Raw genomic sequence first — 17,090 nt, 5'->3', positions numbered from 1 at the left:
TAACTTGTCAAAGTCATTATGAATTTGCTTTATCTTACATTCCTATGGAGTTTTGCTTTACAGTTGTAGTCTGATAATGAGAGCCTCATAATTATTGTCTCTTCCTTCACATTTAAAATCATCCTCAAGGTGTTCCAATACAGGCTGGCCCTACTTGGATATTGTGACACACAGTACGGGATAGGATGGTATCCAGGTGATAGTTGTAGGTGAATTCATTTTCAAAAATGTAGAGCCCGTCCTGTTTTCCTTCCATCCCAGTCTTTATGTTGCCCATTGTTTACAGATTTTTAAATTAGCCTTGAGCTGTTGGGTTGGCTTGTTAGGTTAGAATGATAGCATATGAAAGTACCCAGCTGCTTTATATGTGCTAATACACCTTAAAGAAGTGTTCCTGCGTCAAATACATATTTCTGAAAGCATGAATTCTAAATAAAGATGGCTTTGGAGAGATAATCAGAAGCAGCATGGGATACAGCTGCCAATTTCAGCATGCTTAGGCCAAATAGAATTTGTGATGTGTGATAAAGGCACAGTGACAACGATGTATAAGGAAAGGTTCTGTCCATTAAACTGGATGATTAGCTCATGTAGCTTTCTGCTCTTAACCTTTCAGTTGGCTTTTCACAGGTCTCCTCACAGGTCCCTTGTACCTTACAGTTGCTGACTTTTTAAAGTCCCATTACTCATTTCAGTGGTTCCTCCCCCTTTATTCAAGTAAAAGCCATCATTCTACATGTTCTTCTGATGTTTAGGAAAGTAATTTTTGCATGCAGCCAGTTATGGAAGGTAATTAAAATGGTTACATAGGTTTTAGTACATTCACTGGGGACTGTCCTCAGAAATACCATGAACTTCTATTTTCTATAAAAGATTGGTCTCATTATATGTGTATGGTTGCCAACCCCATTAGCTTTTAGCACTGATTAGTTAATTTGTAAATCTAAAACAGATTTACTGCACAGTTGGCTGATGGGATTCACAATTCCAATCTGTCATGCATTCCTTTATGTCACAGTGATTAGTAGATGCAATCACTAAAAAATTTTTTGGGGGGGCTGTAAAGTCACAGCTGACTTATGGTGACCAAGTAGGGTTTGCAAAGGCAAGAGACATGATGAGGTGATTTGCCAAGGCAAGAGACATGATGAGGTGGTTGCCCGCGATTTGCCATTGCGTCCCTCTGCATCATGACCCTGGTATTCCTTGGATGGCTCCCATCCAAATACTAGCCAGGGTCAGGGCTGAGATTGTGTGACTGGCCCAAGGTCACCCAGCAAGCATCAGTAGTTTGAGTGGGGATTTGAACCTGGGTTTCCCAGGTCCTAGTCCGACACCTTAACCACTACACCACACTGTATTTTCTTGTGTCCCATTGGATTATATCTGCATCGTCTGAATCCTATCTTTACAGTTGGTATTGAAGCTTCAAGAATTGGCAGTGATGCAGAAGAATTAGGTGTTTAACATTCCAAGCTCTTCGAAGAGATGGAAGAGAAAGCAGCTTTGAAATCATTTATTTAAAGCTACTGAAACAGTTAATATCTTAATTCTAAACCTGCATCAGTGGAGTTCATATTTTTATGAAGCCTCCTGAAATTTCAAATCTTCCATGTGTTTCTCTTAGAACTGTTTACAGCAGATTGATTATGCTTTGTCTGTAGTATTCACAAGCTGGGATATCAGCATTATTTCATATGCTGATTCTTTTCAATTAAGTTACAACAGGTTCTCCCTCTTGGTTAAATCCTCATGATATTCTTAACACTGCAATACCAGAAAAATGCCATTTATACAGAAAATAATGGTAACTATAGTTTCATGTAATGTGTTTAGTGACTATGGATAAGAAATGAGCTAGGTAGTCATTTCAAAATGTACATAAAATATGTGTTTTTATTGTTTCAATAAGATGCTAATTTGCCATCATTATAGTTTGCCATCATTTAAAATCATTATAATGTGTTCTTGTGATTTAGCAAAATTATTTAAATAAAGGGGGATTGTTGAGAGATAAGTAGAAATAAGCACAACTTTAGTGTTAATTGTGTATGGATATTGTGCTGTGCCTTACCTTTACTAGCTTTTCATTTCCCTTTTATCTACATCCATGATACTCCCAATTCTCTGTTGTCATTCTATGCTGGGTAATCATCCACTCTGACCAGCAGGAGGCACGCTATACCAGATATCTTAGCAGACAGCAATAGTATTTCAATTTGCTTCTTAAGCAGTTTTTTAAAAACAGCCAAAAAGTACAAGAAAACTCTGGGGATCTTGTATCTGATACCAATGGCAGGCCTTCCTGTGTTGACCCATAAAACCTATGAAAGGGGCAACCCAGGTCTAGGCTATATGTTTAGAGACACAAAAATACGAAGAAGAAAGAAACAGGGTCCCCTCCTCACACACAACAAGTAACAAGCTTCATTGTTCAAGGGATTTGTGCACAGAGGGTCTCCAGCAAATAGTTCAGTATGGAGGAGGTTCTCTGATAGTAGAGTACATATATCTTATCTAGATACTAATCTTTCAGAGCTGTAGGCCCAGGATAGCTTTGCTGCAGCAAAGGACATTAACTGATGATCCTCTATTTTTCAGTTTCACCACTTGAACTTAATTTGCTAGTAATTCTGACGGCTTATGTAATCTTATGCAATAGCTACATGTAGTTTTGCATAAAGGCTGAGTGTGGTTCTCTGTAGGTTCTAAAGAGGCATCCAAACAGTTGCCAATAATAGGTGCCTTTGGGATTTGTTAGTGTCAGATGATACACAGATTGCAAATAGCGTGAACAGAGAATTGGCTCTCCAGAGCTGATTACTGTTATATTATTTAATTAAGATGTTACTTGGACTGAGACAGCTGCCCATGTTAACAATTTTAACCCCACCAGTACTGAAAGTATATTTGCTTAGAACATGCATTTTACAAAATATCTGTCTTCCCATATACCAGGCAAGTATAAACTGATCACTTTTAAACCAAAGCATGACTCTGCCGATTTAGGCACACATATAAGCATGTATTTGTCATTAAGGTTAATAAACTAGAAATGGATATCTACCATTAAAACAAATGATAGGTATTATGGAATGTAAGGGAAGGGCATGCCTTTTCAAAAGGATTTATTCTGCTCTGGCGTATACTTGACAACTCTGGAAAGAACTTGGTGGGAGTGGATGAACAACGTATGTATACCCTCCTTAATCATGGTAATTGAGGAAGAATTTGGCAATCTAGCTTGTTGCATGTCGAGACATACTTTGAACCCTCCTCCTTTGTTTTTTTTATTTGTAGGTAGATATAATATGTGGAGATCATCTGCTGGAACACTACCAGACTTTAAGGGAAATCCGACGAGCTCTGGGAGAGAGTGCTGTGCAGGTAAATTGATGCTAAGGCCATGAGAAAGGATAAGTCTTTTACAGAAAGTGTCTTTTTTTTTTTTTTTTTTTAAAGTCTACTAGTAACACTTTTGTAGCTGGCTACCTTGCATAACAGTATCCTGTATGCTGCTAGGGAAGTTTCACAGTGACAGTTAATACTTTTGTGTGGTTCTCCTGTTTTTTTTTTTTTAAGGTTTTGGTTTAGTGTTGTCCTTAGAATTCGACTCAGTTTGAGTCAAGCTGGAATAGCCACTGCAATAAAAACGCTAATTAAATTTAATGCTAATCTCTCAGTCCACCACTTTATAGCATGGTAACAATTGCTAAGAGCCATGCACTGGTATTCTAAACATAAATCTGTACTTGCTTTGGCTGCGTTCCAAATTCATTAGAATGCTAGCTTCTCAGTCTCTCATTCTTCCTTATATTTCAATCATATTTTTACACTTCACAGTTGTATCTGGAAAAGATTGCAAAATATACTAGAATTGTCAGTATTTTTGTGCACACACCTGAATACTAAGAATTTAAACATGCTAGGCTGTACAAATGGGTATTGGTTATCCCCAATACCCTTTCTAAGAAGAAAAGAAGGCACTAAGCCCAGATTGTATTTTTATTTAGTGTTAAATGTTTATAACGATAAAGCTACAAAAATGCTGTAAATAGACAATTTAACTCTGCTTACATTATGTTAACGTAATCCTACTGACAATGGTCTGTTTCAATTGTAATGACAAAAGAAGAACCCTGCTGGATCAGACCAGTATTCTATCTAGTCCAGCATCCTGCTTCACAGTAGGCAGCAAATTTCTCCTCCCCAGTGTTGCTTCCTGTCCTGCCATTGGTATTCAGGGGTTTCCTGCCTCTGAATCTGGCCATAAGCCTGTATGGCTAGTAGCCACTAATGAACTTATCCCCCATGAATCTGTCTAAAAACCATTTCTGTGAGTGGTTATCACTATGTTCTCTGTCAGTGAGTTCCACAATTTAATTATTTGTTATGAACACATGAAGTTGCCTTATACTGAATCAGACTCTTGGTCCATCAAAGTCAGTATTGTCTACTCTGACTGGCAGCGGCTTTCCAGGGTCTCAGGCAGAGGTCTTTCACATCACCTACTTGCCTAGTCCCTTTAACTGGAGATGCCGGGGATTGAACCTGGGGCCTTCTGCGTGCCAAGGAGAGGCTCTACCACTGAGTCGCAGTCCCTCCCTAGTAAAGAGATTACTAGTAATGACATACTTCCTTTTGAGCTTCCTATATCTGTTGCCCACCAACTTCACTGGGTGACCCTGAACTCTAGTTATTAAGACAGAGGGAGAAGAAATTCTCTCCGTAACACTTTTGCCACCTATGGATAACTTTATAAAACTATATCATGCCCCTTTATTTTTTTTTAATTGAAAAGCCCCCAATATTTTCCTCCTAGGACCATATTTTCAACCCTTTAATCACTTGAGTTGCCCTCTAATAATCCCCAACATGGAATTTGCCTTTTTCACTGCTACAACGCACTTGAGTTGATATTTTCGTCAAGCTATCCAATACAGTGCCCATATCTCTTTTCCTGTCAGCCTGGACCAGCTCAGACCCATCAGCCTATATTTAAAGTTAGGATTTTGGGGTGCAGGGTATATAATCTTACACTTACCTACATTGGACATTTTTTGCCACATTATTCCCCACTCACCCATTTGAGAGAGATCCTTCTGGAGCGTTTCACAATATGCCTTGGTTTTCATCATAATTAATGATTTGGCACCATCCACATACTTGGCCACTGCACTGCTCACCAGTAATTTCAGTTTCAGAGGGCGGCCATGTTGGCCTGCAGTAGGACAGCTAGATTCAAGGCCAGTAGTGCCTTATAAAATAACAAGATTTTTGAGGTATAAGCTACTATCACCAGGTAAGTTTATTCCCTGAAATTTTGTTGGCCTCTAAGGTGTTACTGGACTTGAATCTAGTTACCTAATTCCAGATACTTTATGCAGAAATTCATTAATTCACAGGTGTCACATTGGGTTTAGGAGAGGGGAGGAATGCACTGGCTCTAATAGCTTTCGTGTATATTCCATGATCCATAACATCTTGATACAGCAGATTGAATACACGGTGCCGTGGACAAGGATCAGTCTTGCTGAACATGTGTTCAGCACTATCAGCTTGGACAGTCCTCTCTTCCCATGTTTGTTGGGTCAGGATAGGGAGGGTATGAGGCTAGAATTAAAGCTTACATTACTGATAATCTGCTTGAAGCTCAGTGCACCAACTCTAGCAGCATTATTCGGAGCCCTGGCTCAGTTTTGAAATAGGCAGTCTGCAGGCACAAGTGTATTTTCACACACAGTCCTTGCTGGATTAGGGCAGTAGTATAAAATTCTGGTTGATGCAATTAACACAAATCATGAAGCTTAACAAAATGGTTTAAAGAGTTAAAATATAGTTTATAATTGGTGATTTCACTATATCATAATGGTAGCATCTTGAGTCTACATCAAAGCTCCGTGTAAACAGACGGCTTCTAAAAGTACCCTGTTCCAGTGCAGAAATGCTCTTAACTATATGCATCCTAGATCTATTGTCGGTATGAAATGTAATTTGCAGTCTCAAAAAATGTTAAAAAATAACAGACCCTCCTGACTGTTAAGCAATAATTTGTGGCTAGCTGTGGATCTTTCCAACAACCACAACAACTGAGGCTATTAGCTGTGTGTGTGTGTGTGGGGGGTATTTATCTTAGAAGGAGCATTGGTGAGGGAAGTGTTAAACTGATAAAAATGGCCCTTCCTACCCCCCAAACCCAGATGCTTTTAAAGAAAATGAAAGACCTCTGGAAATCTGATCGTGGATCTCCAGCATCTCATCTAGTTATGTCATTTCACTACTCCTTGGACTATGGAGCTGGTCTAGTTAGTTAATCATAGTTTAAAAAATCATGCCAGTAAAAGCTAATCCTGCAACAAGCTGCACCAAACACAGTTGCTTTTTTTGAGAACAAAGCAGTGCTTCAACTGCTTTGGAAAGCTGGAAAGGAAATCCTCTTGCAAATACAGTAGAATAATTGAGGGGGAAAGATGAAGTGGCTACTAAAAAGGCACAGATGAATTAAACTATCAGCATTTTATTTATTGGATTTTTAAAATGTATTCTCAGAATTTTTTTAAAAAAATTATTATTTTGCTTTTGGATCTGCCCTACTGGCATCATAGATGTTCCATCCTTGATTATTATTTTAACTAGCGAGGGGGTGACATGGGATTGACCATTGAGAAACCTTTAACACAAAAGATGGCTTCTGCTTAGGTGAAAGGGACAAAATACATGATGTGGGGCTCCTGCTAGCTGTTGATTGGCTGTGACAGTTCAGATTGCGGGTAAAGGATCCATTTTTTCATTATTATTTTTTTTAAAAAAACTTGCATGCAAAAGCAGCATTTGGGGGCAAAGGCCGGACTAGAATCTCCTTCCTAAAATGTTAGCTTGGTATGGATTTTTTTCACATGAAGGAGTATTTAGACACTTGATTTCTCAGCCTTGCAACAGATCATGTATTTTTGCTTTTAGTTTCCTTCTACCTTTGTCAGTAATCCTCTTTTTAAACTAATGGAACAATACAATCTAGTAGTCTGTTCAGATGTGATTTCCACCGCTGTTGCCTAGTACTCTGCAAGCAGTGTTCTTACTGATGGTACATGCTTCTCGCATTGCAGGGGAAACTGGGAGATCCTGCTTTCTGTGGTTCACAACAATACTCATCTACACACTATTCCTCCATGCATTGGCTGAACGTATGGGGAGAGACAGTGGGCATGAGTGCACTGGCCCTGCCTCCACCCAGTTACTGGGTTGCCTACCTCGTGTGAGCATATGGCATCTGTGAGCATATGGCATCTGCCATATGCTCCCTCTCAGTGATCAGGGACACTGCATTCTAAACACTGCCAATCGTGGGGAGGATATGCACAGACACTTCCTCCTTGTGTAGGCACTGTACTCACAACCCAGTGCTCATGCAGGAGCAAGGGGTGGGGCCAGCACACTCATGCTTGCTCTTCCTCTCCATGTGTTCTGTCAGTGCTTGGAGGGGCTGTGTGTTTACAGTCAAAGAGTGGCTTTTTATGAAACGGGGAAGAGACCCTTCATGACAGAAATCCTAAAACTTGCTAAGGCTCAAGAGTGCCACCTAGAGTGTCTGGGATCTTGGACCTCCTAGAGATTTCATTACAAATGAGCTACATTGGGCCATCCTGGCAGACCTAATCCCTTTTGGACAAAGGACGGTCCGGTTTGGACCAAACCATCTATTTGTCATGGAGGTTCAGAGCCATTTCCAGGTGCTTGATGGAGGTGAGACTATATTGTGTATGGCTCTGACTGGTAAAATTAACCTCTGACATCAAAGATGGGGATTTGTGTGGGCTTGGAGAAATCCGCTTGTCGTTCTTAGAAAGGAGGTTGGCTTAGATCCAATTCCATTTAGCATAAATATCTGGACATTTTGGATTTTCCTTTGTATTCAGTCTTCAGTGGAAACTGGGTCCACAGGAGATTGGGTAGGATTTAACACCCTCTTCAACCGCTTGTTGCTACAAGGAACTCTGCACATGCTCTGAGGAACCTGGTACAGCGTAGGTAATATGTATTTAGCTTAGTTAGTTCAATTGTATTGCTTTTCATTTGACTAACTTTGAGCTGTTGTTGCTGTGTGCTTTTCCCTGTATTTTGTTTTGCCCTTTTCCCACCCCTTTTTGAATCCATTCTTTTTATAAAGCTTTTTTTCCCCCTTCACTTAGTACAATCTATTTCTCTTGGATAGTTCTCTTAATTTTCTTATTTCTCTTAACCTCTTCCCCATGTGCTACACTGTATGGGTGCTACCAGGTTGGCTATAAGTTATTTTGTTACTGCTCTAGTACTGTGCTGGAAGACTGACTTCTCAGTGGGTCAGTCTAGATGTTCTCAGGAGGTACTGAGCAGCGGCAGCTGGTTACCAGGGTACGTTCCAGGGAACTCTTGGTCTGAGGGAGTTTCCCAGTGAGGAAAGACACCATTTTCTCCTTCCTACCACAACACTCTTGTAACAGTGTGATTTCTTTTTCATTTTCTAGGATGGCTTACTTGTGCTGCACTATGGTCTGATTCTTAGCAGAGATTCTGCACTTTAAAAGATTGTGTAAATCTCAGAAGTCAAAGAGCTTTGAAGAAGATCAATCATATCAGTCCTGAAGTACCCCAAAGAAGGACAACTTATCAGAAAAACATGCCTCTCCGCTTGCTCTATGCACGTGAATTAGTATATAACTTAAATCAGCATGGAAAACAAATGGTGTGCCAGTAAGTAATGAGAGAGACTGTGGTACTTTCTGTCATCAGAACCCAGCTAGCTCAGGAAGAGCACACCCACTGCGAAGCAAGCACATCCATTCATTTTAATTGCTGTTTTGTGGCCCTACAAGGTCACTACTTATTCCCAGGATTTCAGGCAAGGCTGTACCTGAAAGTCCTTAAATATACAATGGCAATGGTGTTCTCAGGGATTATCTTCAGTGTCTCATATACATCCTTCTTGATGAAACTCTGCGTACTGGTTTGTGTAGAAATCGTGTGGGAAACCTTTCAGATGAATCTTTAAAAGAAATGGGAAACAACCACCCTTTATCCATTTTAAGCATTGTATCTCACATTGTCCATCAGGAATAGCATCAAGCTATGCAACGTCAAAGCAGTGAAACAGAGTGTGAAAGGAATTAGACACCTGCTAATTAGGCACCAAGTTCTTTACCCAGTGTGAATTTTTATGTAGAGCTAGCTGTGAGTTCCTTTCTGGAAACCATTTCAGCTCTTGGTTCTATTCCTACTGAAGTCCGCATGCAGCCTTTGTTATAATCCAGAAGATGGATTCCCAGAACCCTTGCCCAGTCCCGTCATACTTCTCAGCGAGTGTGCTTCTGTTCCTGGCTTCCAGCCTCATTCACATTTGTCCTGCCTTTTCACAGCCTCTGTCCTCTTACTCCACATGTTCCATCCTTTTCTGGTGCTTATTCCTCAGTTTCCTTCAGCTGCTGTTTTGGAGCCTCAGTTGGTGGCACAGTAATGAGTTGTGACCTCTTCCAAACTTAAAAACTTCAGACAGCACTCTGTGTGAAGGACAAAGGAGACAGTGTCTTGAAGGGCAACATAACTGAACATTTGATTTTGTTTATTTCTTATAACACCCCCAACAAGACTGATTTAGTCACTAGGATTTCGAAGAACATTGTTGTAAATGGCTTATACTATCACCGCAGATGAAAGATGAGCGCCTGAGACTATGCAGAACAATGGATAGAGTATGTGCTTTACTGATACAAAAGGTATCATTTAACTAATTATCCATTCTTCTGCTTCAGTATTCTTTTCTGTTAGAGATAGAATTGCTGCTCTGTGTGCATAAAGACACTAGGTCCATCATGATTTTTTAAAATAGCAAGCTTTTGAATCAAGATTTTTGTGCTTAGGAAAATGCCTCTACAATTTGAATTTTGCTACAATAAATTTTGAAGTGGGAAGGTTTTTCTAAATGCTTATTTTATGGTCAAAATTTTCTGTTTGTTTTGAAGATGTATAAAAAGCAGTAATAAAAATGGAAAACGTGATTTTGTACATTTTAAAATTTGTGTTGGATTTCAGTATTCTAACACTGACAGACAAGATGGTTCTCTTTAAAAAGTTGATATCATGCCCAAATTAGGAAAATTAAAAGGGGCATGAACGCCAGCATAAAAATATAAGTTAATAGTAAGACAAGCAAAAAATAATAATTTGAGGAACAGATTGCTAAAAAAAAAAAAAAAGTTCAGAGAAGCAAAAATTGATTGGATCCAGTTACGGTATTCTCTTCTGCTGGTCTTTTGTCAGAGTAGGGGGGAAATCACTGGATCTAGTCCAGTGTCTTTAAATATTGTGACACTAGGAAACAAGCTAGGATTGTAGCTTGACCATCAGATAATAAATGTGTGAAAGAATTACTGGATGAGGATAGGAAATACATCTCCATTCTTCCTATTATGCACATTTATAGCATGAATGTATTATGGTGAAGCTCTGACCTCTTGTTTTCTCTTAACTACTCAGCTCTGTATTGTTATGGCTGCCTTTATAAAAGGAAGCCAATGAGATGCTGCAGAGATATAAATCTTTAAACATCTGCAGAATGACTCAGTAATCTTGTGTAACTTCTCTCCCCCCCCCCATATTAACTTTACCTGACCAATATTATGATTTTATGGTTGGGGGAGATAATATTGCCGGGAGTGGATGAGTGCGCACATTTCTTCTGTATAGCTTTATTGTCAAATAAGAAAATTCCTTAATTATTTTTAAACCCCTAAGAAAAGCAAGCCATCATAACTACCGTACATATTGCAAAGCTCTGGCCTAAGATATGGCTGGATATTCTTCAAGACAGAATAAATAAGCAGAGTGACACACTGCAAAAGATACTTTTATTAACAGATTTTTCATTTGGTCAAAACCAGACTCAATGTCAACAGTAATACAAAATGAATAAGTAAGTTTGTCAATCTATGATAACCAGGCTATGGTGTTCGAATAAGGAATGAAGAAACTGGAAACCTTTTTGTCTATGGCAGGAGACAAAAGTCCCTCCAGACTGCTTCAGATCACAGATGTCATGGCGTAAGATGCTTGCGAAGCTTCTAATGCATCAGTCAGATTGCTAGGGTGGAGATACTATTTTTTCAAAGCTGCATTGTTTTGGTTGTGATCCTAAACACTCTAACTAGGGAATAAATACAATTGAACTACATTGCACATAGTTTGGGATAAACATGCATAAATTTATATTGCCTGTGCATGTATTTGGAAACCAGTTGTTTCTTTTTGAAACTGAGTCCCTCCCTTAAGTAAATTAGTTTAGAATTGAGTGCTGTAGATTTTTTTTTTTTTTTACACATCTATGCTCTGTTTTTACAGCTGATACTGGGGAAGAATAACAAATGTGTGGAAAATGGTGCTGACACCATCTGAATTCGTGCCAGTTTTCAAACAAGGTCATGGTGGTAAGGGCTGTATAGCAAAAGCTTACCAGCATATATCACCAGATTGTGCTGCATTGCACTTGGTTGAATCTGAATCCTTCATCACATAAATAATTTGATGAAAAGGAGAAACAGTTGGAAGATCTTTCAATTGTTAATATCTCACTTTCAGTTGTTAATATCTCACCCCAAATCTCCACTGTCTGTACCAACATTTCCCTATAGGATCCCCAAACTAAGAGGTTATGGTGCAGATAACAGTCACCCAGCACCTCTTTCTGGAATATGCCCAACAGGAAAAAGTAAATGACGCCTCTACTATTTAAGACAGGTGATCCAGAAGGATAGCAGTGTCACTGGAAATGAAAATTGCCACGGTGTCCAGGATCAACAAGAGGGTCGTACTTGCCCTGTGTTTTTCTCCCAATGGAGGTCAACTACCAGGGTCACCAAAGTGGTATGAAGTTGTGTTTTAAAGTCTGACCTTGGGCCTTAAATGGCTGTTTCTCTTGAAGATCATATATTCCTCAAACTATTGATTTACTTTTATAGAATTGTTTCTGTTAGAGCACAGGTATATTATGCTTCTGTTTTTTTTTTTAATAGAAAGACAAATGATCTTCTTAGTCACAGGCTGGGGCAGAACAATAGGAAAACAAGGCAGTTCCTGTTCCAAGACTCCCAAGTGCCCAGTTAGCAGAGCACAGCATGATCATCTTTCAATGTGTTATTTGCTTATACCAGATTCTGTCTACAGCCCTTTATGCACCTTTCAGAAAAGTCAGTGCTTTCAGTGTTGTTGAAGAGCCAGTACTGATTGCAGCAGTTCCTTGTTTCAGCAAAACGGCTTTATTGCCCAGCTTATTTAATTTTCCATCAGTTGTTGGAGCCTTGGTTTGGATGAAACTCTGAAGGAAAGATGGTACACTGGCTACTCTAATATTATCTGTGTAAAGAGGAAAAGCACAGATACCGTGTTTTATGGTGCACAGCCATCATTAAGGTGCAATAAGCATTTGAGAGTAACAAAATAGCTTAAGCAGCCTTTCTTGGTTCCAAAAGAAGAAACCTTGCTTTATAAAGCATTTCTAACTCTATACTAATCTATGCCAATTACAAAATCTCAACTGCCAGACAACTGGACTGCCAACAGCACACAAGCTTGGTTCAGCTTGGATCCTCGTATTTCAAACACATTTATTGGTGAGTGTGAACAAGTTAATATCAAATAAGAAACAAACATGTTTCTAACTTAACAATTAAAATTGTACACTTAGCAAATCATTGTTGTTTCTTGGTATTTATCCATTACATGTATATTTTGGATACCATTGAGAAATGTTGAGAAACGCTATTTTTATCCTGCCCTTTCTTCAGTGAGTATGAGATAGTGTACACGGTTTTTCCCTCCAAAAGCCATGGGAGGTAGGTTAGGCTGAAAGTAACTAGCCCGAGGTCACCCAGCGAATTTCATGGCTTAGTGTGGAGATTTGAACTTTTGGTCTCCCTAGTTTAACACTAAGGGTGCCTGGCAATGGGATCCACCTTGGACTTGCAGTCGCAACTTACCTTGGCTGAGGCAAGCTGTATACAACTGGCAGCCATGCTAGCCTGGCCAGGACATACCTGAAATGGGTGGGGCTACAGACGCAAGTGTCAAATTTGGCAGCCAGGTGGAGCCCATCATATTGTCAAGCCCTGCCTGGATGAAGGGACCAACCCAGGAGCAGGCTGCAGCTGAGAAAGGGCTCCAGGATGCTTCCTGGTTGGATGAAAGGGTGGAGAGGAAGGGCCAGCCCTGAGAGGGGATTGGAAGGGTGGCCTGGTTAAAGACACTCTGCAGCTACTCTGGGAGGATGGAGTATCCCTGATCAGGTAAGCAGAATGGAGGAGGAATCAAGTGATGCAACCCCTCACTTCTTCAATCTGAGGTCTCGTAGTTCCTCTGCTGTGTGAAAGGACACAGCAGAACGGCAACACAGCCTTGATGAGGGTGAGAGTCACAAAGTAATACACCCTAGTGACTCACATTAGTAATACACGTTCAAGGCCAACTGCCTTTGGTCAATAATGAAACGCCCTCGTTTCCCTTATTTATTAGTAAATGATAGCACGTACCATGGCAGTTTGGTAAATGCAAGCTATGTGGCCACAAGGAAGGGGGAGGGCAGCTTAGAAATTCAGTTCCCCAAATCTCACCCCACCAGGATTATCTAAGCTCTCAGGCTTTAAGCAAGCTAATTTTCTCTACGTCATTTTCTTTTACACTACTCTTAAAACGTTGTCCCTAATGGAGTATATTTAATTCTCAGCTGGCTGCTTTTTGAAGTTTTTCTTTTTTTTTCTTCTTTTAGTTAATATACAGTCTTACTCTTTCCACATACTCAGGGAAATTCATGAGTATGTAGAGCGCGCTACCTTGTCTTTGGGCAATCTGGTTTAGCTGCTTTCATCTACATGAGGGTGAACCAGTCGACTATTAATATATATTTTTTGCTGTCAAGTTACAGCTGATTTGTGGCAACTCCATAGGGTTTTCAAGGCAAGATACGTTGGGGGGTGGTTTGCCATTGCCTGCCTTCACGTCATGCCCCAAGTATTCCTTGGAGGTCTCCCATTGAAATATTTGCCAGGGTTGACCCTGCATAGCTGCTGAGATCTGACAAGATCAGGCTAGCCTAAGCTATCTACATCAGGGTGACTATTAGATATAGTGATATTTTAATCAGGACTAGCAACAGCAGCCCCCTTGCAGACTGAGGGATCAAAAGGCACGATACAAATATTTTAACTACATAAAGTAGCATTTTATTACAATGGTAAGTTACAGGGTCAAGGATGTTGAGATTATATTACTTTAATTTCTGTATAATAGGGTTAATACATGTAGGAGAAGAAAAGCCAGCAAAATATTCCTACTCCTATAGTGTGCCACGGCAGCAGGTAAACAGAACTGAAATAACCATGGGGTGGGAGGATAAAATTGAGAAAACAAAATAGATTCGCCTTTGCTCTGATGGAGCACCCAAGACTTATTTTGCTTCATAAGAAGGGAAGGTACCAGCAACTGATGGAACCAGAGAAGGGGGGGAGGTAAACAGTTAAACAGAACTGAAATAACCATGGGGTGGGAGGATAAAATTGAGAATACAAAATAGATTCGCCTTTGCTCTGATGGAGCACCCAAGACTTATTTTGCTTCATAAGAAGGGAAGGTACCAGCAACTGATGGAACCAGAGAAGGGGGGGAGGCAACTTCTCAGACCCCTTTCTCTATGTATCAGTTCAGTGCCTGCCAAAATATTCCAAATTGTTTAAAATCCCATATTTTACGTCTAAACATAAAACTTGTACTTCCCCGTCTTCATTTATTAAAATGTGCAGCTGGAGGGTATGAACGTAAGAATCTCACATGCAGTCTGTATAAACACTTCAGTCTTTGCTTCTTTATTCCTTTGTCAGTCATAGTGACTGGTCCTAGCCAAGGCTGATGTGTGAACACTGATTTGTGTTCTTGTAGGTTATCCGGGCTGTGTGACCGTGGTCTTGGTATTTTCTTTCCTGACATTTCGCCAGCAGCTGTGGCAGGCATTTTCAGAGGAGTAACACTGAAGGACAGTGTCTCTTAGTGTTAAGTGTGTAGGAAGAGTAATATATAGTCAGAAAGGGGGTGGGTTTGAGCTGAATCATTGTCCTGCAAAAAGTATCAAAGGTAATGTGCTAATCATTGTCCTGTAAGAATCAAGATAATGTGCTAATGAGGGTGTGGTATGTTAATATGGAACCATTGTATCCTAAAGTGATCTGTTAATGTGTCAGGAAAGAAAATACCAAGACCACGGTCACACAGCCCGGATAACCTACAAGAACCAATGAACTCTGACCGTGAAAGCCTTCGACAATATACTGATTTGTGTGAATTGCATAAAATTCATTTTAAGAATGATGAAAGCTTGGAAGCAAAATTTCAAAGGTCAAACAGGCTGGTTAAATTCATGTCATCTTTTATTTATTTGTGCCTTACAGAAGAGGAGGAAAGAATGTGAGCACACACTTCTCGGTTCAAGGAACTATTGCAGTAAGACTGATAGAACAAGATGGCTTTGTGTTATCAAACTTTATAATGGAAGGATGCATCAATGCATATATATCACAACACACAAATGCTGGCAATCTTAAGGCATTGAAAGAAAATCTACAACAGTAAATGCTATATAAAACTTGGCACGTTTGAGTGGTAGACTGGAGATGTATACTGACAGCAGATACAGATGGAAAGTAAGATTCAGCCTTACCAGACTTCTTGCTTTCTTTGGGGGGAAATGGTAGGTGTGAATCTTTCCCTCCCTGTGGTTAGAGTGTTGTGATGTTTGTGGCAAAAAAGTGAGTTCTATTTGCCAAAGTGTTGGAAAGGTCAGAATTCCATAGTCTACTACACCTATTGTTGCTTATTTACCAAACCAAAGTGGTTTTTTTGTTTATTTTTTTTTCTGGCCAGCAAGGCCAAACAAATGTGCTCCTCCTAACCTATTCAGAGCTAAATCAGTCACTACCATTGTGTGGTTACCATGTGGCAGTGAGTAAATGTAAGAAAACATGTTAAGGACAAATTCCTAAACAGGTGTGTTTACTAACACAACTTGTCTCAGTACCGCACGTAGATACCCTGTTGCTTTCCATAATAGAGAAATAAGCAGCTGGCATAAATCTACACTCCTTTTCTATTGGCAAATCAAAAGCAAGGCTATCTGTAGCTTTACATTGTGGCTGTAGGAAGCTGCAAGTATCCCAACTTTTGAAACACCATTAGAACTATGTGCTTCTAAAGAACAAAAGAAAGCTGGTCTTTTTTTCCCTTTTAGCCTTACACAAGTCTAAGGCTAAGATGTAGAAACTAGTTACAGCAAATGTATTTAATTATTTTTTAGTACCTGGCACTTTTGATTATAAGCAATGATACTTTTTTTAATTACTAGTATGGCACAAAGTGAAACTGAACAGAGGCTCACTGTTATCACAGAAGTTGACTGGACATGCACCTATTAATAGATTAGGATAACTTAGACCATCTTTCACCATATAGACTTTTTAAAAGAATAAACCATGCTCAGCTTGTTTCTAACAGTTGTGAGTAACCCCAAGATATACACAAGTGCCTCTTCACAATGTGCTAGTCATCACAGGACACTACACTTTATTATACATCAGTGTGGCAAGTACTTATTGCGGGGCATAGTACTCATCTTCCTAAACAAGCTCACCCCCTTTTAAGGCAGTAGCTTCCACCTAGCATTCCTAAATGCACTGTGCTTCTTTGTAAAAGAACAGAGAACACGCAGCCATGTTCATGAGTTTCCAGCTTTCAGAGGTTCAGGAGAAATCTGCACCTCATTGATGAGGTATAATTTTGGGGGTATTGCACGTCCTACCCCTAAGCAGCTGTGTTCGTATTTCAGCTGAGATTAGGAGCCAAAGCCAGATGTGATGAAGGACGTGATTTCCCATGAGTCTGTAAAAATTTCATGTGTATACAGCAGTGATTCAGACTGGGACCATCTGGGGAAGGAAGAAGAGATTTAACCCTTCAAGCCACATTCAATTTTACTAATCAAAATGGGGCTCCCTGTTACTAGTGGTTGTAAAAGAAGAAATGTT

General features: G+C 39.8%; 1 protein-coding gene across 2 annotated transcripts in view; it reads left to right on the top strand.

The window, feature by feature from the left end:
• The window catches only part of PCGF6 (polycomb group ring finger 6), a 49,050-nt gene extending 40,448 nt beyond the window's left edge, over positions 1-8,602 (top strand). For both annotated transcript variants that reach the window (XM_056849811.1, XM_056849810.1), the window contains 2 exons: positions 3,301-3,387; positions 8,505-8,602. In XM_056849811.1, coding sequence (XP_056705789.1) covers positions 3,301-3,387; positions 8,505-8,561 — 144 coding nt within the window. In that variant the 3' untranslated portion in view covers positions 8,562-8,602. The remainder of the gene's footprint in view (positions 1-3,300; positions 3,388-8,504) is intronic.
• Positions 8,603-17,090: the final 8,488 nt, after the last annotated feature.

The sequence above is a fragment of the Euleptes europaea genome, chromosome 5 (assembly GCF_029931775.1).
Source record: "Euleptes europaea isolate rEulEur1 chromosome 5, rEulEur1.hap1, whole genome shotgun sequence".
Classification (NCBI taxonomy): Eukaryota; Metazoa; Chordata; class Lepidosauria; order Squamata; family Sphaerodactylidae; genus Euleptes; species Euleptes europaea.
The sequence above is the reverse complement of the archived record's forward strand: the minus strand, read 5'-3'. Positions and strand labels throughout refer to the sequence as shown.